The sequence below is a fragment of the Osmerus eperlanus genome, unplaced genomic scaffold (genome assembly GCF_963692335.1).
Source record: "Osmerus eperlanus unplaced genomic scaffold, fOsmEpe2.1 SCAFFOLD_456, whole genome shotgun sequence".
Lineage (NCBI taxonomy): Eukaryota > Metazoa > Chordata > Actinopteri > Osmeriformes > Osmeridae > Osmerus > Osmerus eperlanus.
Window position 1 is genome coordinate 1 of NW_026911139.1, and position 22,807 is coordinate 22,807.

At 46.4% G+C, this 22,807-nt stretch overlaps 1 protein-coding gene across 1 annotated transcript; it reads right to left on the bottom strand.

Annotated features, from left to right (window-relative positions):
• Window positions 1-6,317: 6,317 nt before the first annotated feature.
• LOC134015698 (phenylalanine--tRNA ligase, mitochondrial-like) lies at window positions 6,318-22,504 on the bottom strand. The gene is made up of 2 exons (XM_062455257.1): window positions 22,340-22,504; window positions 6,318-6,588 (listed from the first exon to the last, which is right to left on the bottom strand). The coding sequence occupies exons 1-2, from the start codon at window positions 22,465-22,467 to the stop codon at window positions 6,450-6,452; spliced, it is 267 nt and encodes an 88-aa protein (XP_062311241.1). The 5' UTR covers window positions 22,468-22,504; the 3' UTR covers window positions 6,318-6,449.
• Window positions 22,505-22,807: the final 303 nt, after the last annotated feature.

Sequence of the window (22,807 nt, forward strand, 5' to 3'; positions counted from 1 at the left end):
GGGTGGGGGCAGGGGTGGAGGGGAGGGGTGGAGGGGTGGAGGAGCCTGGAGAGTAGCCTGAGAGCAGCCTGACGCCACTGAATGCTTGATTAATGCCAAACTCAACACTCGTCCTCCTCCCCTCTCTGTTCCCCTGCACACTTCAGATATTCCCTGAGTCATTAAGGCTAGCTCCCTCTTTCCTTCTTGCCAACACAACTTTGTTTCTCTGTTTCTGTCTCTCTCTTTATACTGTACATGTAAACATATCTGTCCTCATTCTTTCTCTCCCTTTATTGCACATAGGCCTACTCTGACACACACAGTAGTCAACTGCCAGATATTCTAAATCATTACTACTAAGAGTAGACTTCCCAGGATTCCCTCAGGACCCAGATGTGTCTCTGCATACTGCCTGACAGAAGACACATCGCTGATTAAAATATATGTACAGGGCTGGTGTAAAACACTGTGTGAACCCCACAGTGGAGCACTTTATAAAATATACTGTTATAAATGTTATTTTTATGAGTGTTATGAGATTGAATTGATCCAACTCACTCCTCAGTGAAAACAACGCCCACCTGTGCTGTCGGACTGCTCCTTTTCTGTTGGCGTAGGAGGCAGCAGCCATGTGGGGTTGGTGGTCATGTTTCTAGAGTAGGAAGAGCCAGAATGGAACCCCCAGGAAGGTCGAGGGAGAAGAGTCGGTAGAAAAGGAAGAAGTCATACCATGGAGCCACGTTGTTACTAAAGCCCAGTTCCACTAGAACATTCTAATCAGCTGCTGTCAGATCTGAAGAGGGACCTCAGACTGAGACATCGTCTAGAGATTTGTCGCTACCATGTCAAGTTATACTCATTGATTAACATCTTTGGTGATCAAAAACCCACTTTAATTTAGCTAGGGCTGGTTATATTAATCTCTTAAATCCCATCTGTAATACATGAACCCAGCAGAGAGTGAACACTGTGTCACCTTCATCCTGCTAAGAGAGATAGATGGAGGGTGATAGAGAAAGGGACTGAAAGAAAGGGAATAGACAGTGTTAGGGCCTAACAGAATACATTTACATTTAATGTGCTTTATCATGGATGTGAAGAGGATCAGTAGCTTGTCAAGACTGGTCGGTACCATTGGCTGGGTGTGGCGAGCTGCCAAAATGTGGCTTAGGTTGAAGGATCAGCCGAGGAAAGGACCAAAGTGGGAGGCAAAGGCACTGGAGGACAAGGTCAAGCAAGTCCCCATCTGAGAATGTTATTCCCCATGGCTCTCCTTCCCATGCTTTAATCCAAAGCGACTTCCAAGAGAGAGCTTTACAAAAGAGCATAGGTCACTGATCATAACAACGAGATAGCCCCAAACATTGCGAGCAGCCAAAACACAAAGCATACATTGTGGAAAACCAAATAAGTGCCAAAGGGAAGAACCATAAGAGCATGCAGTTAAACAAGTTACAATTGAAAAACATGAAACTCCCCAGAGTGCAAGAGTGTACCTGTAGAAAAAACAATCAACAGTAAAATATTTCACAGCGAGTACAAGAATTTGAAACCGTTACAACTAACTAATAAGAGCAACAAGTCTCTCAATACGAGTCATTGTGATCCTGCAGGAAACTAACATCAGGTCCAGCCAAGCATTCCTAAGTGCCGTTGTACTCCCGGAAAAAGTGCGTCTTGAGCATTTTCTTGAAGGTGGGGAGACAGTCAGTGTCCCTGATTGAGGTGGGGAGTTGATTCCACCATTGAGGGCCAGACAGGAGAAGAGTTTGTGTTGCCAGAATACGAGTCTGGCAAAAACGTGGATGCGTTGCAGTACAAATATACAGAAGAAAATTGTAAGAATATTTATTACTCAACAAGCAAATCCTCGGCACAAGCGAACAAGGAAACTGTGAATGGTGCAAGAGAAAAGTAATTAGTAAAAGGTCCAAGCAACCTAACCAAACAGATCGACAAACACATGGAGTGGGCACCCGTTCTGACGGACAGATGGTCGATTGGTCGGGAAAAGGTACACGAATGATGACGGATGACAGGCCAGTCGTGGAAGGACAACTGATTGGTTGGATGAGAGTGAGGGGGAGACATGGGACAACACAACAAAACAAGAGAACCCTTACTGCAGGACGAGGGGACTTAACGGACGGGAGGAAAGAGATACAGCAAACTTAAAACAGAAACTATAGCGTGAGAGTAAAAGAGAGAGGGACAGAGAGGGACAGAGAGAGAGGGAGATGGTGAGAGGGACAGAAATAGAGAGAGGCATTTAGAAAGAGAGAGAGAGTGAGGAAGCAGAGCTACAGGGCGATGGTCTTTTCCATCGTCTGTGTTTGATCTGGGATTCCTCAAGTGTTCCAGCGCTGAAACATCTTCATCTCGATCTGTCAGAGGGAGGGACGGAGAGAGAGAGAGAGAGAGAGAGATAGAGAGAGAGACAGGGAGAGAGGGAGGCAAGGAGAAAGATGGAGAGAAAGGGAGGGAGAGATAAAGTGCAAGCAACCGAGAGAGAAAGGGAGAAGGAGAGGTGAAGAGGATACGAGAGACAGATAGATTGAGGGAGGGAGGGCGTGAGAGAGAGAGAGAGAGAGAGAGAGAGAGAGAGAGAGAGAGAGAGAGAGAGGAGAGAGAGAGAGAGAGAGAGAGAGAGAGAGAGAGAGAGAGAGAGAGAGAGAGAGAGAGAGAGAGAGAGAGAGAGAGAGAGAGAGAGAGAGGAGGGACCTCCTCTGATGTTGCTCAGTGTAAAGTGTGATGCTTCTATAAATACCTGCCCTGAATTTTCTAAAGTAACACAGAGCCACCACCACCATGCACGTTCACACACACACACACACACACACATTGTTGTAAAGCGTGTCTCATCTTTTCATCACCTACATTCAGACTGGAGAATTAGCTCCTGTGAGAAGCACCACTGTGTGGTACAAGTCAGCTCCTACTGGCTTGCTGATCCATCACTACTCTGTCACACTGTATAATACCTGTCTCCTACACAACCACGTTTAATCCCCTTTACTGTTGCATGCGCATACTGTGTGATGGTGTGTGTGTAATTGTGTGTGTTAGTCAGTATCGGATAGTGTGTGCTTGTCAATTACCGGCCACAATAAATGAAATATGGGGAGGTCCAGATTTTCATTAGAAGGGTTTCTTGCTGCTAAGACTAGCATGATGTAATCTTCTCAGCGAGTCACTACACTGGATCCAATATGACAGCAGCTAACTATCATATAACAGATACAGTAGTAGACAGGAACACTGCAGCTGCAGAATAGACTACATCAAATAATAAGGGAAGTATAGTGTGATTGTTGAGTGGTTTAACACCAGCTATGAGGGGTCTAACATCCATTCTCCTCTGTCAGCTACTCTCTCCAACTCTCTGAGAAAACAGGCAGAAAAAAAAAAGATACTGCAAAGAATTACCATGGTAACCGCTCCTGATTGGCGCAGTTCTCTCTCCATGCTGATCCCTACCCAGAATCCCCTCTGGTCCACGGGCGTTTGGAGGCAGTTCCCAGAAGGCAGAGCGTTGCAAGGTAAGTCATTCCTTTGTGTCTGGATTACCCACCAGGTTTCTCACGGGCGACCTGTGTTTCTCTGTCCCTGAGAGTGTGTGTTTGTTTAGCAGTGTGTTTATGTGCATATAGGTGTGTTTGGGTGTGTATATGAGAGAGAATGTTTTTTGGGGGGGCTGTAGATGTGTGTGTATATGTGAGAAGAAGAATGCTTGTGTGTGAGTAGGTGCGAGAGTGTGAGTGTTGGTGTGTACATGAGAAAGAGTGTTAAGTGTCTTGTGTGTAAAGGCCTTCAACAACTTCAACGGCTCTCTCTTTTTCTTCATCTAGTAGGACTTCTGTCTCTCTATCTCTTTATCAGATACCTCCCCCTCTATAGCCCCCACCACTGTCTATCTCTCTCTCTCTCTCTCTCTCTCTCTCTCTCTCTCTCTCTCTCTCTCTCTCTCTCTCTCTCTCTCATCTCTCTCTCTCTCATCTCTCTCTCTCTCTCTCTCTCTCTCTCTCTCTCTCTCTCTCTCTCTCTCTCTCTCTCTCTCTCTCTCTCTCTCTCTCTCTCTCTCTCTCTCTCTCTCTCTCTCTCTCTCTCTCTCTCTCACACACACACATACACCTCATGTGTGAAACACAGACATGGCTGAGCATGCTGAAGGTGTGTGTGTGTATGTTGTGACGACACTGACTTCACTTAACACCTCTGGTGAAACACACTCTTTACATGTACCTATCTGTCTGTGTGTCTGTTTGTCTCAGTAACTCTAGCCTGACAGAATTCTAGAGCAGATTCACAGAAGAGAAGTCACCTCTGGATGTGGTCAGACAGGCAAGAAATACACAAGTAAACACACAGACATACACACATACACACTCTTTATCACTTCGTCTCTCTCTTTTTCTATCATAACACATTATCATGAACCCGACACACCCAAATATAGAGATAGACAGAGGCAGAGAGGAAGAGGAAAGGGTGAAGAGGAGGATAAGTGATGAGTGTATGCTGGCTGACAGCTATGCCCTTTGAGAAGAAAATACGGCTGTTTGATTGGGTGATGCATGGGACATCCTGACTGGTTGTTTGCCCTGTGCTCTGAGCCAATGACTGGTTTGTTTGAGCATGTCCAGAAGCATGTCCAGAACAAATAACCAAGATCAATGAGACAGGATGGAGAGATGGAGAAAGAATGCAGAAAGGAAGAGATGAAAAGGAAGACACAGAAAGTAAGTAAAAGGGATTGAGATAGACAGAAAAAGTTAGAGGAGGGGAAGAGAGGAATATAGCAATGCAACTTCAATGTGGACGATTTATATACTGCAGGGAAAACTCATGATAAAACACACATGGATACGTGCGCACGTACGGCTTTACAACTTAGTAGATCAACAGAGTTCTTAAACCAGCAAAGCTACAGACTCATGTAAACTGGAGCGGACTGGATGGAGCTCACTAGTGACCACAGCCCCCCCTTCACACCAACCCACACACACACACACACACACCCAGACACACACACAGACACACACACACACATGCATGCACACACACACAGACACACACATTGGTGCTACTGTCACTCCTGCTAATTTCTTGCAGAAGCTCTAGAATTTCTGGTCATCAAGGCCCATTTCAGCCAATCAGGGACCTGTCACAATTTTGTCTAAGTGCTCTGCTTAGGTAAAGCTAAAAGTTATATTTGAAGATTAAAACTGTTGTATAAATATGGAATGTCCAATATAGGTTGGCTGTGCAGTGCATATGTGTGTGTGACTGCAAGCCAGAGGGCAGGTCAATGGATAAAGGACGATTCCAGACATTATATAAAAAAATTAAAAAGACAAATCTAATTAGAAGAACATGAGTCAGTTAACGCCTCCATCACTCTCTTATGGTAGTTTTATCCCCTCAAAGAAACATTTTCTTCTATTGATCTCTCTTTTTCTCACCTTTCTTCACTCTGTACACCCCTCCACCTTTTCTCTCTCCTCTCCAGATATCTCCTCCTCCTGTCCTCTCACGGTCCCTCTGAGAGTGACTGCAGTTTTAACTCACATCTTAAAACACTTCTTTCAACAAGATGTCTTTCAGTTGGAGCATTTAAAACAGTGTTGCTTCTGAACCAGCCTCAGTCCAGAGCTGGACCTGCCTCAATCTCCCTGCTCTCTGATTAAGTTTCCACACACTCTCTCATCAAGACACAAATTGAATTTATATTCCCTGGAGGGATGTACGTGTGTGTGTGTGTATGTGTGTGTGTATGTGTGTGGGTTCTCTATAATCTCTACACGCCTCCCTCATCCTCCGTTTTGTCTAACCTGCCAGTCAAAAGCAGGGGGAGTAAAATGTCACAGAACGAGAGAAAAGAGAGAGAAACCAGGGGAAGCTGGGAGAGAAAGACCTTCTCTAATGTTGCTCTGTGTAAAGAGTTAGGTCTGTTAATGTAGAAAAATGTGACACACTCACATGTACGCACAATGTTGGTGATCGGATAACATCTTAATTACTTATAATGAAGATCCCTCCAGCCCATCTAGACAGACAAGAACCACAAATAGCCTCATCAGGAATTAACATGCACGAACACACCCTCAAAACACACAGCAGTTCCAGGCCCATTGGCAGAGCAGAGAGGGAGGACGGTATAACACACACACACACACACACACACACACACACACCCACACGCACACACATACACAGGGGAAGGTATTATCACTGAAGTAAACATGGTTATCACCTGATGAGGCGGAGTAGAAACAGCTGTCCACAGCCTCCCAGTGTGGAGAATAAATACACTACTACGACCACTCGACCCAAATGTTGAGGTTTATTTGAAACCCACGGTCAGTAAATGTACATGGAAACACTGTGTATAAAGAACCCCCCCCCCCCCCCCCCCCCGTCTCCCAATCCTTCCCAGTGCACATACTGGTGGAGGGTGTGTGTGTGTGTCAGTACCTCCCCTCCACCCCCAGCTCATGCTCAGCAGCTTGTTCAATGGCCCGGTGGACGACCCTAACTTCTTCCTGGGTCAAAGTTCGCTCCATGTGGCGGTAGACGATTCTGTAGCAGTGGCTCTGTCTCTGGGTCCTGGAGGGAGGGAGGAAGGGGGGTACTTTAGTGGATGAGAGGTATTCGAATTTGTGTCACGTGTCTTGTTGTCCTGCTTGTCCTCAGAGAGAAGGGTAGGTCAGATATGGAATATTCTAATACGACTGTATTATGGACACAAACACATGTAAACACGGCCACACATACACACACGACCCCCTGATTGGGGAATATGTGAATGAGAACAGAGAGAAGAGAAGGATGGGGCGGGGGGGAGTGAGAGGGCAGTGGCAGTAGTGTATTTTAGTGATATAAGACCTCAGAAGACACATGTAGCCTGCACTTGGTGTGCATGTGATGTGTATTGTTGAACATGTGCGTGTGTCTTGGTATGTGTATGTGAAGAGTGTCTCTGAACACCACATAAAGCAAAATTGCTGAGGAGAGGATGTGTGAGTCTGGGGATTTCTACCAACCTCTCCATTGGCGCCTTGTGTCGTCCCACACACACAAGCACACACACACACACACACATACGAGCACATACAAGCACATACACGCTACAACTCTAATTTGGTAACTTCAAATCAGCCTCTTCCTGTGAAGTCACACACAATGAAGAAGATTCCGTCTCCATTTATACCAATGTGTGTGTGTGTGTGTGAGCGTGTGTGTTTGTGTGAAGCAGAGCAGACCTGCACCTCATTACCAACAGAACAGATGAGAGAGAAGCGAGGAGAGGCGAGGAGGAGGAGAAGGGAGGAGAAAAGGGAGCAGGAGGAGAGAAGTAAGGAGGAGGAGGAGAAGAGAGGAAGGTCTGGAGACTGGCCTGATGTTTAATCGGAAGCACTTGAGGTTAAACGACAGCCGATCCCCTCTTTTCATCTCCCGTCTCTCTCTCACTGAGACAGGAGGATAGATTACATTTTTCCATCTTTTCACGCCGTGACTGAGTACAGATGGTCCTTGGAATAGTGAGGGAGGGGGTGTACTAGGGCAGGGGGAGGAGAAGACGCGATGGAGAGGGGGAGGTAGGAGAGGGGGAGGAGGGAAAGTGAGAGGAGAGAGAGGAGGATGAGGAAGAGGGGGAGGAGGGAGAGGGGGAGGAGGAAGAGGGGGAGGAGAGAGAGGGGGAGGAGGAAGAGGGGGAGGGGGGAGAGGGGGAGGAGGAAGAGGGGGAGGAGAGAGAGGGGGAGGAGGAAGAGGGGGAGAGGGGGAGGAGGAAGAGGGGGAGGAGAGAGAGGGGGAGGAGGAAGAGGGGGAGGGGGGAGAGGGGGAGGAGGAAGAAGTGGTAGACTGTATATGAAAGAAGAGGCTCCATCCCTCATAACCCCCTCCCTTAACCTGGGAGGGTGACCGCCAACACATTGGGAGGTGTGTGTGTGCATGTGTGAGCCTGACTGTCAGATGATGAAAGATCATCTGTTTAGCTGTGGAGAGATATAATTGGTGTGTGTGACCTCACAAGACAAGGAAACACCAGGTGAAGAGAAATCAATTAACCCAACAGGGAGAGGGAGGAGGATGGAATGAGGGAGGAAAGGGAAAGAGATGGAGGGAGTATTAGAGAGACAGATAGAGAAAAGGAAATAAAGCGAGTTGGCACGAGAGAAAAAGAGAGAGAAATAGAGAGGGAGGGGTGAAATGCCAAATATAGATGAGTTTTTTAAATTAACAGTCAGTGAGGATGATGCTGTGGAAAGTGCCAGAAACACAGACAGCTACTGACCTCCACACACACATCATACTGTTGCTGACTTTCCTTCTCTCCCTCTTCCTCTCTTTTTGACTCCCTGTTCTTCTACCCCCATCACCTGCTCTATCAATATATACTCAGTATAGTGCAGCAGTATAGTATAGTATTGTAGTACAGTAGTACAGTATACTAGTATAGTATAGTACAGTAGTGTAATAAAGTAGTATAGTATAGTACAGTTGTATAGCACAGTAGTATAGTACAGTATTTTAATAAAGTAGTATAGTATAGTAGTATAGTACAGTACAGTAGTATAGCACAGTAGTATTGCATAGTACAGTAGTATAGTATAGTAGTACAGTACAGTAGTATAGTATAGTAGAATAGTACAGTACAGAAGTATAGTAGTATTGTATGGTCAGGTAGTATAGTAAAGCAATATAGTCACATGCTGTTTTAGAAGCAGCCTTCCATCCCTTCCCAGGCGATAATGGAAAAATAAATTATTCAGAGATGGAGAGAAAACATCGAAAAGATAATCAATAGCGTTTGGCAACGTCGAAGGCCTAGTTAGAGAAATGACATTTGTTGTTTCTGTCCCTTTCTCCTCTCCTCCCTCTCTCCCCCTCCCGTCTGTCTAGGCAGAGAGGCAGAGACAGAGTCTGACATTTCAATGCGTTAGCACAGGTGTTCAATAATTCACCAGACTGAAGCACAACAGCGATACCCACACAACAACTGGTTTTACTGGAGCAGCCTCCTGCTTATTGGCCTGCTGGCTACATTTACATGGAGGGTCGAGGCTGGAAGAAGAAGGTGAAGAGGAAAGGGGCAGAGAACATGGGCAGCGTACGACACACAGGGTGTGAGTGCACGGTGGAGATGTGGAGAACACAGATTCACATTTAGAGAGGCCTTTAACCCTTGTGCTGCCTTCGGGTCACATGACCCAAAGGTTCATAACGAACCATTGTTGTGTTTACCCAATTTTACCCAATTCAAAAACAAATACAAATTATTTTCTTTTAACTTTCGCAATGTGGGGGGTCTGAGACAGCCCAACGGTTAAAAGAAAAAGCTTCACTTTGTTTTTCTATGCGGTAAATTTGTCGCAATACGACGGTGGGTCACAATGACTGATGGGTCAGAATGACCCGAAGATAACACAAGGGTTAACCGACTAAAGGATATTACACAAATCTCTTTCTCTTTCTCAGACACACATTCACGCACACACACCCACACATGTGCGCAAACACAACACACACAAGTGTGCACAAACACAACACGCAAGTGTGCGCAAACACAACACACACACGTGTGCACAAACACAACACACACACTTGTGCGTCCACTCAAGCCTATAAATCATTCCCAAAGGGGGTCCAGCTGAGTAGTGAGGAGCACTCAGAACCTGCTCCAGCTCTGCAGGGGACATCTGACACACACACATCAAGACAGAAAACAAAGTACACATGCACACATAAACAAATGTACCTTTTACCTTCTACTTGTGAGTGAATCCAAACACCCACACACTACAGTGTATTTTCTCTCTCTACTATTTTTAAAAGACTTTATCGTATTATGAGTCATGTTTTGCTTTCCACGTAGCAGAACCGGCTCTGTGTTCCTGTGGATTCAGAAACAGGAAGCTGTTTGGACCTGTCTGTTTCACTCTCAATGAAAGAACCAATACTACATCCCTATTAGCATATATTACCATTCCTTTGGACTCCGTCTCCTCCCCCAATCACCTTTCTCTCCCTCTCTTTTTTTCTTGCTGTTGTTCTATGAGATTGGGTAATTTTGCTGCATCAAATCTGCCTTCTCATATCAAAACACTCAAACAAAGCCTGTGAGACACACACACACACACACACACACACACACACTCACACATAGCCAAACTAGCTGGGGCCATGTGGTCTGCCTGACAGTTCTGTTGGAAAAGACAGGATCACACTGTTCTGAAGAGAGATGGAGGGAGAGACTGTGGAAGGGAAAGAAAGATGGATGGATGGAGAGGTGGAGGCTAGGACAGGGGTGTAGGGTTTCCTTCAGAGAGAGGGAGAGAGAGAGGAGAGTGAGAAAGAGAGAGGGAGAGAAGAGAAAGACAGAGGAGAAAGAGAGAGGATAGAGAGAGACAGAGAGAGAGAGAGAGAGAGAGAGAGAGAGAGAGAGAGAGAGAGAGAGAGAGAGAGAGTGAGTGAGAAAGGGATGCTGCAGCAGTAAAAGCAGTTAGAAAAGCCTGTCTGTGAATCTGAGAGGAGAAAGCTGGAGTAACATGACACTCCCTGATGGAGGGAGTTTAGAGGGGAGGAAGAGGAGAGAGAGGGAGGGGGAGGCCAGAGGGGGTATGAGAAGAGAGCATGGGAGAGGAAGTTCCAAGGGAGGAGGAGAGATGGATGAAAAACATCTGCCATTAAGCCCCCCCCACCCCGCTCCTCCACCCATTTCTTTCTCTTCTCTCTCCTGCACTCCCTGTACAGCCCCACCCACCCACCCTCCCTCTCTCTCTCTCCTTCCTCCTCCATCCTTTCCACACACCCACCCTCTGTCTTTCTCTCCCTCCACCTCCATCCTCCCCCTCACCCCCACCCCCTCCACCTCTCCTCTCTCCCCCACCCCTTCCACCCTTCTCTTTCTTCTCCTTTTGTAAGCGGATTTGTCTCAGACCTGGCGCTCATTCCTGATGGAATGATTAAGGGCGGTAGAGAAGAAAGAGAGAAACCTGTTCCCTTCATCAATATTGGCGTGGAACAAAGGTGACAGACCAATCAATCTGCATCCGGTTAAACACTTCTGATTGGCTGGCTAGACCCCAGGCAGACGCCGTACTTCCTGTTCAATCCCACTGCTAGGCTGGATAACTGAGGAGCTAGGAGGTGGAGGGGATAGGAGGCTAACAGCTAGGAGACAAAATAGTGTCTGGTTATGACCTGGGGCACAGCCTAGACAGAACACTTTGTACAGAAGATGTAACAATGTAAAGTTAGCTTCTAATAGAATCCCACCCCCTCTCTTTCTCTGTGTCCTCCTGTGTTTTAAGGCCCTGGATTTTTCCTCTTGGAGAACGACTAGCAGAGACAAATCATATGTTCCTAATGAAAGACACAGAGAGAGAAATTCTCTAATGATGAGAGGAGGGGTGGAATACGGAGGGGGGGTGGAGGGGCTAGAGGCTCACGACCAGAGACAGAACGTAAATTATTAAGTTTTCTGTCACAGAAGAGAGGAAGCATGTCTATCAATGGAGAATTTGGGGGATGGAGGGACAGAGATAGAGGGATGGAGGGAGAGATGACAATGATGAGTATTCCCTTGTTCAAGAGCAAATATAGCCTCCCACAGAGTTGTGGGATACAGAAAAGGAGGTTAGATGTTGAGTACGAACAAAACATGCACAGTGTGCCTGTGTGTGAGAGTGCTCATTTGATGTGGGTGTGAGCGAAGGAGAGATGGGAGATAAATAACGCGTTTTAAAAACAAGGAGACGGAGTGAGAATCAAAGAGGACTGTCTGTGCGGTGACGACAGGAAGGAGGCCGAGAGACACCAAGAAAGACTGCAGAGAAAGAGAGACAGAGCCCCCCCCCCCTCTCTCTCTCTCTCTCTCTCTCCCTCTACATCCTTCTCTCTACACGTGTGTGTGTGTGTGTTTGGTGTGTGTAGGTCAGTAAGGGGTAAATCCCCCCCTCCCTCCAAAGTATGATTGAATTCAGCCTGCAGGACAGAGAAACATATTACTGTGGGGGTTGAGAGAGACCAGGGCATACACACAGTTAGCTCACTCTGTCTCGCACACACACACACACACACACACACACACACACACACACACACACACACACACACACACACACACACACACACACACACACACACACACATCATGGCAGTCTATACATTTATACTCCCACTCAAACATCCATCCATCAGAAATCAAACAGGAAGTGCCCCACAGCCTCATCCAATACTTCCTGCTGGGACTAAAAGTCAATGCCCTCGATAACAAAGCCAACTATTTGGAAGCACCCTCGGAAGCACCCGCTGTGGTTTGATAGCTATCAAATATGGATTTCTAAATACTGCAAATGCCATTATATTTCCTGCAAAACAGATGTGTGACACTTGTGTCACACATTTGTGACACACAAGTGTGTGTGTGTGGGCCTGTATGTTGTTTGTGTAGTACTCCCTTTTAAGCCACCTGTTAAATGAGACAACACACTTTTTTTCCGGCGTATGTATGTATGTATGTATGAATGTGGGACTGTATATGTGTAAGTGTGTGTGTGCATGTGTTTGCGTGTGTGTATGTGTGTGTATGTGTGTGTAGAGTCACTGCTGCCAGCTCATAATTAATAGTTCATACAAGGTGTGTCTGGGTGAGTGTGACAGCCTCTATTCATCTCACCTGGAGCCACTACCACAGTGAGAGAGGAGGGGTGGAGAGACTACCACAGTGAGAGAGGAGGGGTGGAGAGAGGGATGGAGGGAGAGATGGAGGGGTGGAGAGAGGGATGGAGAGAGAGATGGAGGGATGGAGAGTGATGGGGGAGAGATGGAGGGATGGAGAGAGTGATGGGGGAGAGATGGAGGGATGGAGAGAGTGATGGGGGGAGGTGGGTGGTCCTCCAGAGTGAGTATTTCTCACAATGATAACTCTGTATAGCTTGTGTGTGTGTGTTGAATACAAATCGGCATGTCGTGACTATGATCTGAAAAAAACTAAGCTTTACTGGATCCTGCTTCCACCCCCCCCCCCCCCTCTCTCTCTCTCTCTCTCTCTCTCTCTCTCTCTCTCTCTCTCTAACTCTCTCTCTAACTCTCTCTCTAACTTTCTCTCTCTCCCACCAGAATTACCACCAGCAGGATCCATACTCTACAGTCAACACAGCTCTACTACAGAATATCATCTAGGTTCAATAACTGACTACAAAGAACACATGAACACATAGACAATGTTCTAAAACTAGCTCATCAGGTGGTCTGCTGGACAGATGTTGTTCCAAAACCGTTCTAAGGTCAGTTGGAGTTTCCACTCTCTAAAGGTTAGTGTGATCAAATGGTGGACCAGCACATATCGGATCATTGGCCGTGACCTCATCTGACCCCTCTGTTTGCAGTCGCCCAACGACACTCATTACCCATGATGCAGTGGGAGGGTATCTAGATGAGCTTGACATCTAGCAGGTGATTGGTTCAGAGCTGGATAATACCCCTACAGTTATCTCAGTGAATTATTTAGGGTCTATTTATTTTATCGCTGCCGGTTTCGACATTGATCTTTCCGTGGCATTAATTGCTTGTTAAACGTTGTACTTGCCCTTTCTAAAGAGATAGAATCTTCCCCGTTCCATTTTAACTGTTTCTAGTCTGTCTGTTTTACTCTGGGTGCTTCTATGATGCACAAGCCACTTGTTGATAGAGCTCTTCCTCTCCCTCTGAACACTCCATGACCTTCATGGATAAATATCAACCATTGAGTTAATTAGTTAAAATGAATGATAGTATATCTATAATTATGCCCTCCTAATAATGACACATTGCGACAGGACACACACACCGTCACTCAATCGCTATCTTCTGTGTGATGTGTGGTGTGTGTGATGTGTGTGATGTGTTGTGTGTGAGAGACGGAGTGTGTGTGTGTGTGTGTGAGCGAGTGTGCTTGTCAGAAGCAATGACACACATACACAAGCACTGAAACAAACACATACACTCACCTCCCTCACCAGGTACACACACATATTTACACACACCAGTTGCATTGTGGGTATTCTCCGAGGCGGGCGCCATAAATGTTTAATCTGACGTTGGTCGGCGTTCCTGGAGATCAATACAACCCTGCCATGCAGCAAGGAGTTATGGGTGATTGTGTGGACAGGGGTGCAGCACGGTGTTATTGAGGTCAGGTCTGTGTCTGTGAGGATGAACGGCACGCACGTGTGTATGTGTGATCGCTAAGGTGTGTGGGAACACGTGTGTGTGTGTACATGTGTGTGTTTGTGTGATTTCCTCTGAGCCTTTTAAATCCACGGCTGGCTCCCTCCCTCTATTTGCATAAACAGATGAATTGAGCGATCAAACACGCCGCTCGCCAATCGTCCCCGCCCGACATTTTGTGCCTTCCAATTATCGTCGGGGTCAGTCATTGTGTTTGGAGCTGAGAGCGAGCGGGCCGCCGGGCCCCGCTGGGCGCCACCACTGATCTGAAACCTCATAAGTAAACCAGGGGGGTGTGAGGGGCACACGGGACAGGAGGTGGAGTGGTAGGGCTGGCTGGCAGAGGTGGAGCAAGAATCAGTAACCGGAATCTATGACCGCCCCCCCCCCCCCCCTGCCCCTCCCCCTCCCCTCCTAAGGCCTTTAACCAAACACTGCTACCCAGAAGCCCTAGCTGCTAATTAGTGCGCCCCTGTAGCAAATGGATCCAGCTTTTCCCCCAGCAGGGTCCAAAGGGAGTGTGTGTGTGTGTGATGTGTGTGTGTGTGTGTGTGTGTGTGTAAAGGGGGGGATTGGACAGAGGCACTAGGCACCAGGATTCCTGTGTCTGAGGTTTAACCACCTCAAACACACACACGCACACAGACATACTCGCATGGACATACACACACACCAATGTCAATAAGCCCACAGACCCTTAGGAGAGTGATTGTAAACTGGATATCCTTCCTGAGCCTGATACATGCACACACAAACACTCATACACACACACTCATACACACACACACACTCGTAAATACAGACAAAATACTTTTAGGAACCATTTTATCATCACCAGTTTTTGGTCTCTGTTGCAGATTCAGGACTGGCATGAAACAACAAGACTGTCGACCGTGCATGGATCCTGACCTTGATGACACTATTAAGACCTTAACCAGGACCCAGCCAACATCTTCATAAGCTTAACACGTTAAGTGTCCATCTTTCGTGATGTTGCTAAGTTTGAGAAACAGAGTGAGAGAAATACCAATGCCGACACGACCAAGCGAATGTAACCCTAGCCATAATCTCAACCTCTTCTAACCTCTTCTCCTTGTCCTTCCCTGGTCTGAGTGTGTCTATGGTTCACAGGGAGGATATGATGTGGACTCAGGGGAACAGCTTCGTGCCATTAGCTCTTGGTTGGATGCATTAAGCCAGCTCTGACCAGACTGGAAATAACGCTGGGACAGGAAGGGCCGGGCAGGCATTAAACCAAGAAGGAGAGGGAGACGGACTGACGGACAGTTTGTGTTTCATTATGTGTGTGTGAGTGAGTGGGAAGAGTGTGTGTGTGTGTGTGAGAATGTGTGTGTACATGCGTTAGAGAAAGTGAATGTGTCCTAATGTGTGTGTTTCTGCTTGGCTGGGTCTAAACCGCGGAGCAACATTACCAGGAAGGTGTGTGTGTGTGTGTATAATGGAGGGCTGGAGGTACTATTGTCTATTTGCCATGTTCCTCATCATCACTTTCAAAAACACCATGAATAGAACTCACCAGGATTCTCATTCCAACATAAAATGACAGGCCTTATCTAATCAATTACCTGCGAGCTTGGTAAGATGAGTGTGTGTGTGTTTGAAAAGCCAAAAGGTGCTTGGTGTGCTAGGGGGTTGTGTTTAGGAAAACAATAGGTTGTTGTTTGCTGATTCTCAAGGCGCACCCATTGTTAGTGGGAGGATGCAGATTGCTTTCAGCCACGCTATTTAGAAGGATGCAGGCAGGGATTGGGTGATGAAAGATAATAGAGATAGAGAGAGACAGAGAGATAGTCAGAGAGACAGAAACAGAGAGAGACAGAGACAGCTGTCATCGAGTGATTGAGGAGAAGAATACAGCAAATCTCTGTGCAATCAACAATCTGGCAAGGTAACCCCCTCCCACCACACCTCACCCCTACGACACACACACACACACACACACACAAGGGCCTGCATGACCTAACACTCATCCTTCAAACACACACAAAATACTACCTCCAAATGGTCCTCCCACCATCATCCCAAAACCGTCTGCACCCCATTCCCTCATATCCAGCCTCTGAAGCTCTGCTGCACCTCTATCTTCTGAAGCTCTGCTGCACCTCAATCTTCTGAAGCTCTGCTGCACCTCTATCTTCTGAAGCTCTGCTGCACCTCTATCTTCTGTAGCTCTGATGCACCTCTATCTTCTGAAACTCAGCTGAACCTATATCTTCTGAAGCTCTGCTGCACCTCTATCTTCTGTAGCTCTGCTGCACCTCTATCTTCTGAAGCTCTGCTGCACCTCTATCTTCTGAAGCTCTGCTGCACCTCTATCTTCTGAAGCTCTGCTGCACCTGTATCTTCTGAAGCTCTGCTGCACCTCTACCTTCTGTAGCTCTGCTACACCTCTATCTTCTGAAGCTCTGCTGCACCTCTATCTTCTGAAGCTCTGCTGCACCTCAATCTTCTGTAGCTCTGCTGCACCTCTATCTTCTGAAGCTCTGCTGCACCTCTATCTTCTGAAGCTCTGCTGCACCTCTATCTTCTGAAGCTCTGCTGCACCACTATCTTCTCTAACTCTGCTACATCTCTATCTTCTCCACTATCCTGTTCTGGAATCCTCCCCTCTCGCCCCGGGGAGGGTAAAGCTCAGTAGTCAGAGCATTTCACTGCAGATCAAGAGGTTGCAGGTTCAAATCCCCCCTGTACAGTACACCGCTTTGGATAAAAGCATCAGCTAAATGAATAAAGAAATGAAAACATCTCTTTCACTTTCCTCTCTTGTCCCATGCCCTCCTCTCACATCTCACCTCTAAGGAAGATAAATATCTTCATCATCATCATCTCTATCATGTCTCCCAGATACAGGATTGTTTCTCTTGGGTTTCTGCTGCCTGTGTGTCTGTGTGTGTGTATATATTAATCTTCTCCTCTTGTTTGTCTCTCTATTCCCAATACTATCCTCCCTCAATTCATTGTGACCTTTCAGGATAGATCTGCAAGATTTTTTCTCTCCATCTCCCTCCCTTTCTCTGTCTCTTCCCTGGATCTTTCCTTCTTGCCCCTCTCTCTAACCTTTTCTGACAACCTCTTATATCTCTCTCTCTCTCTCTCTCTCCCTCTCTCCCTCTCTCCCTCTCTCCCTCTCTTTGTCTGGCTCCCTCTCTCTCCTTGTCTGACACAAACACAGGTTTTCTTCATGTTAGCCACTAATTGTCTGCTGGTCTGACAAAAAGAAGTGCAGAGAGGAACAGACAGATATTTTTCTTCCTCCTGGAGCAAAAATACAGATGTAGAGGCTATTATACTCCCTGCTTCCCTTCTCTCTTCACACCCTCTCAGTCAGACAGTGACCCCTGACCCCTGTGTTCTGAACAAAGTCTTCAGAGACGGGGAAGTTGGGGTGACAGCACTTGGACAGCATGTCTGTGTCAGTGTTGTTTGTAAATTATGATTGTTGAATGTGTCACAGTGTTGGTTCTGTTTGTCCAGCTGAATGAGAAATATGCTGGAGAGAGGGGGGGGGGGGAGGGAGAGTTAGAGAGAAGAGAGAGGGAGAGAGAGTTTGTCAGTATTTGACTCTGGATTCTGTTCTAATTACTGCATTGATCCAATCTCAGAATGGCCCTCAGCCTCTCTACCTCTTTTCATCCCTCTCTCATTCACTCACTCCACACCCCGCGTCTCTCTCTCTTCTCCTTACTTCTCCCCTCCCTCCTCTGTTCTCTCTCTCCTGCCCTCCAGATGTATCTTTGGGTAAGGACCATCTCCAGTCCTCAGAGATCGAACTTAATCAGTAGACACACTCATCTTTCTCCTCTCCTCTCCCTCTCCCCTCACATTCCACTATTTCCTCTCCTTTCTTAGCCACCTAGTCTCCTTGCTTCTTCTCTTCATCATGTCTTCCTCCTCGTCTCCTGCCTCTCCCCTTCTCGAAAACACTTACCACAGTGGAACAACAACCTCTTTCCTCTGTATCACACAGCATACTTCACAAACAACAAAAGCACTTATTACCACCCTCTCCATTTCTCTCCATTCCATAGCCCTCTCACCCCATTGTACTCCACCTCTCATCGCCCTCCTCTCACATTTTAACACATCCCCAGATGGGTGGATGAGGCGAGGAGAGGTAAAATAGTGTAGTAATAGCTGTCTAAATACCGGTAGATCTCTACTATTCATTTGACACTTTCTCTCTTCTGCTCGCTTTTTCTCCTCCTCTCTAACCCTCTCTCTCAGTCTCTCCCATTTGTATCTCCCCAAGGGAATCGGTTAACATAGAAATAGTATTTTCTAGGTGCATGGCAAGTCCCCTACCTCACTCTCTCTCTGTCTCTCCTTTCATCACTCTCTCATCTTCTTGTAATGTGTTTGTTTAACGTGTTCAGTTAATGTAAATAAAATAAAAGCAGTATTATGTAGGTATCACCCTGGGGTGGGGAGCTGGACGGGGGTGTTCGGTCTTTGTGACCCCAACACTCCATTATCCCCAGATTACCCAGCGGGCCCTGGAGGCGATGTTATAAATCTCCTGCCACGCTCTTGCTCCAGTCTCCTACACTCACATAGGAACCATAAAACACTGCCAGTTAGGAGACTCAAGGGGCTAGCTAGCACACTAACATGAGTAGCATGGCTAGCACAGCAATACCAGCCTGTACCAGGCAGCTAACTTGCTAATAGAAACATCTATTAGAGCCAGGGCTTGCTACAAGCTAGAACACCTACCACCAACTGATAGTATGGGGGTAGGCCTGCTGCTAACTAGCACGCTAACAGAAGCCTGTGCTGTATCTTAAGCTAGACATGATCACTGTCAGCTGTCATGCTAACAGAGCCCTGTACACGAGAGCTATGCTAAGTTAGGCCGCATTAACTGGCTTAGTCTGTCTGTCTTCACACACAACACAACACACACACTGATCAAAAACAACAACAACATCTGCATTTTACAACCCCAATATCCCTATGAGCTGAGGTTGTAACACTGTGTATGCGGTACACACACCCACACACACACACACTACCGCCAAGCTACGAGGACGACTTCCTGGCAAGCCTGTCAGTTTGACTGACAGCCCGCCCGACTTCCCAAATTAATCCTCCAAGATTACATCTGACAGTGTTACTGACCAATAAATGCAGATTTGTGAGGTATTATAGGAGCCATCAACATTGATTTGTACCACTGGGGCGCACCACAGGAATACAGGAGAGACCAGGAAGAGACATCTCCACACTCCTCCACACAAACTGTTTGGCAATGACAGAGGGGTGGGGCTAGGAAGGAACACCAAAAAACACAGGGATTGAAGGGCCTCGATCGGGACATCTAATTGAATGTGTGTGTATGTGTGTGTGTGTATCACATACAGTTTTACAACCTCAGCTGTGAGGAATAGTCCTAATCAGCAGACTTTGCTAAACTCATCCTCACAGGACTACAAGCTGATTAAACTGAGGATTACATGTCAGTGTCACACCTGGTCTGGTGCACAGATTTGTGTCTGTGTGTGAGTTTGTGTGTGTGTGGGTTTGTGTGTGAGTGAGTGTGTGAGATAGGCAGTTGTAGACCTGTTTGTCTGTCAGATAGACAGACTGATTGACAGGATGATGGATAGGTCTGCTGACTGACTGGTGTTCTTTACCTCAGTGGAGTTCTCTAACTACTGTTGCGTTTGTTCTTTAGCTTCTATCTTTACTTTAACTGAACTGCCTTAAACAGACGAGGACAGTATTTTAGATTTTCTCTATTGTTGTCCTGTGCTGTACTGCTAGAATGCCGAAAGCAAATTTAAATGTTATGTATATATTATGGACGATTAAGTTATTATCTCCATTTGGAGATATTTAAACTCCTCTGTCCTTGTGCAGGTAACTGCAGGTGAAAAAGGAAGGTCATGTTACCCTGTTCGTTATATTCACGTACTCCAACTGTATTTTGTGCTCCCTCTCTATATTTCTTCTTCTCCTTCTCTCTACACCTTTAAAGATCTGTTATATACGACAAGGTCACAACCTTTCTCCTCTCCCTCCTATAATCCTCAAAACTCTTCATCATTCTCCTCTCCTTTACTCAACCTCCCCTCTCTCCCTCCTCCCCTCTTCTCCCTCCTCCCTTCTTTCTCTCATACACCCCAATAGAATCATGACACAGCGGTTCTGAGGTGACAAAGAGGATGATGGCAGCCATCTTGTTCCTAAAGCTGCCAGTATGCAGGCAACCGGGGAAGACGGTTATCGGTGGAGACAGGCGTAAGATGGAGGAAGATGATGCAGAAAGATAATTGGGCCGTAAGAGGAAGTTAGTTTACTAAGAAAGCGGCCTATCAATATCACAACACAACTGATCGGACTGCAGGGGTAGGCGGGAGGAACCGGGGCAACGGGTATAAACCGAGGGGAGGACATGGAGGGGGGCAGAGGGCAGAGAGTGGGAGATACAGGTTAGCGGGGAAAGAGGGGGGAGACAGGGAAGAAAGAGGAGGATAAAGAAAGGGAGAGGAAGGCAGCAGGGAAACTGCAGATACACGCACACAGCAATGCAGCTGGCTGTCACGTCTCCATGCAGGCGGAGCGGAGCTGGACCAGGCCAGACCGGCTTATATTTACGGCCATCATTACAGAGAGGAGGGAAAAGGTTGCTATTTAAAACAGATTAAGAGCAGGGACAGAGATTAATGCTTGCAGGCGTTTTTACGCACTGCAGGGCCCTCGTTATGCTGTTAAACACACACACACACAGACACACACACATTCTGCTATGGAGGACGTGAGATGTTAACGGGAGGTGGATTGCGGACACAGCATGGAGTAGGACCTTCACGCACACACAGATGTACGCACACACATCCACCAAGATAAAGAGACAGAAGTCTCCTCTCTTCCCTTCCCCTGTAACAGAGGAGAGGACCATCAGTGGTCAGGGATTCTAGCCCCTGTCCTGTCATTGTTGGAATGCTGCTTCAGCATTCCAAGTATTGTTCTTTGAATCTTTATTCAACTTCTTATTGTTGGAATGCTGCTTCAGCATTCCAAGTATTGTTCTTTGAATCTTTATTCAACTTCTTCTATTTCTTCCAAGACACCTTTCAGCGCCTTCAAATCTTCAGCTATTAAAACCGTTCAGCTATCAAAAAATTCAGCAGTTTCAGGCCATGGGTGCTATGACTTTTCAGCTTTGTACCTCTTATGCTTGAATTAATATAAATCAATATTCATAATATTTTTAACATGGGTTTCCAATGGAGTTTTCTTTCAAATCCTCTCAAACTTCTTTAAACTTCTTCAACTTCCAAATCCTTCTTCTTCCTCAATCTTTCAGCTAGAGCCACCATTTAAACTTTAAAATGTTGACAAAACCCTAAACTATTTTTAAATAATTCAGGTTTTTGATATCTATTCAACTTTTTTCAATATCACTGATTATGTTTCATGACTTTTTCAAGCCGTTTCTGAGATTTACATGTAATTAGTTATGCGATTACTCAATAAGCGCGTCTACATGATTCTTTTTATTAATCGTTGTATGCTCCACGGACAAAACTTGCACCATCATCCTTCAGCAACAAAGTGTCGCCGTGTCTTCCTGTATCGGCCCTACTGCTGTATGTTTCATTCCATCAACACATTGAATCCTACTAAGAAAGCCGAGTAAACGCACTCAATGCACACATCTGCTACTGCTATTACTATCCCAACTATAATTTCAGCTGTTAAGACTATAATATTCTTTTTATGACTAGCTAGCCTAGGCCTACTTCTTCTTCTGTTTAACAGTTCAGCTTTCAGCTTCTCCCGCATTGTATTTCAGCTCTTAGCGTTGTTAGATGATGCAGTTCAGTTTCCACACTGCCTCTTTTGTGTGACTCACACATTTTTGACATTCATTTCAGCTTGCGGGTATTTTCTCATTTCTGTATTTTCTGCAATTTAAGAAAAATAATTTAATCTTTCAGCATTCCAACGCATTTTCAGCAGGAAATGCCTTTCTAGTTATGTCTGGGTTAGGGTTAGGGGGTGAGAGGAAATTATTCTGTAGATAATGTATCTCTTTGTTGTGTTCTCCATATTCGCAGTGTGTATGTTTTTTGTGAGGGTGTGCAATAAACAGTGTGTGTGTTTGTGGGTGTCTTACTTGGGGTGAGTGAAGCGGTCTTCCAGAGTGACCTTCTCCACCAGATCTCCTCCCGTGGTCCTCACCAGGTCGTAGAAGTCGTTGGAACTGTACCCCTCCGCAGGCAGCCAGAAGGAGATGTCGTTCATTAAGGGGGGGTACTTACTCAGCGGCTAGGGAGGGAGGGGCAGGAGAGACAGAGAGAGGGAGGGAGAGAGCAGATGACAGAGAGAGCAAAAAAGAGAGGAGAGAGAGAGAGAGAGAGAGAGAGAGAGAGAGAGAGAGAGAGAGAGAGAGAGAGAGAGAGAGAGAGAAGAGAGAAAAACACACATTAATGCTGGCATCGCCGCATTGTTACCAGCGGTTCCCATGGTGAAGGAATGTCCCACAGCAGTATTTATTCAGAAGCTTTCAGAGAGGAAGAGAAGGAGCTGACGATGAAGAGTAACACAATAACCCGAGGTGCCAGAAGAAGAACTCGGACAGACC

Excerpts from the sequence above, each read along its gene's own strand:
- LOC134015698 (XM_062455257.1), bottom strand. The coding sequence starts at position 22,467 with ATGAACGACATCTCCTTCTGGCTGCCTGCGGAGGGGTACAGTTCCAAC. Across the intron at positions 6,589-22,339 it reads GACCGCTTCACTCACCCCAA|GACCCAGAGACAGAGCCACT; the intron begins GTAAGACACCCA and ends CCCTCCCTCCAG.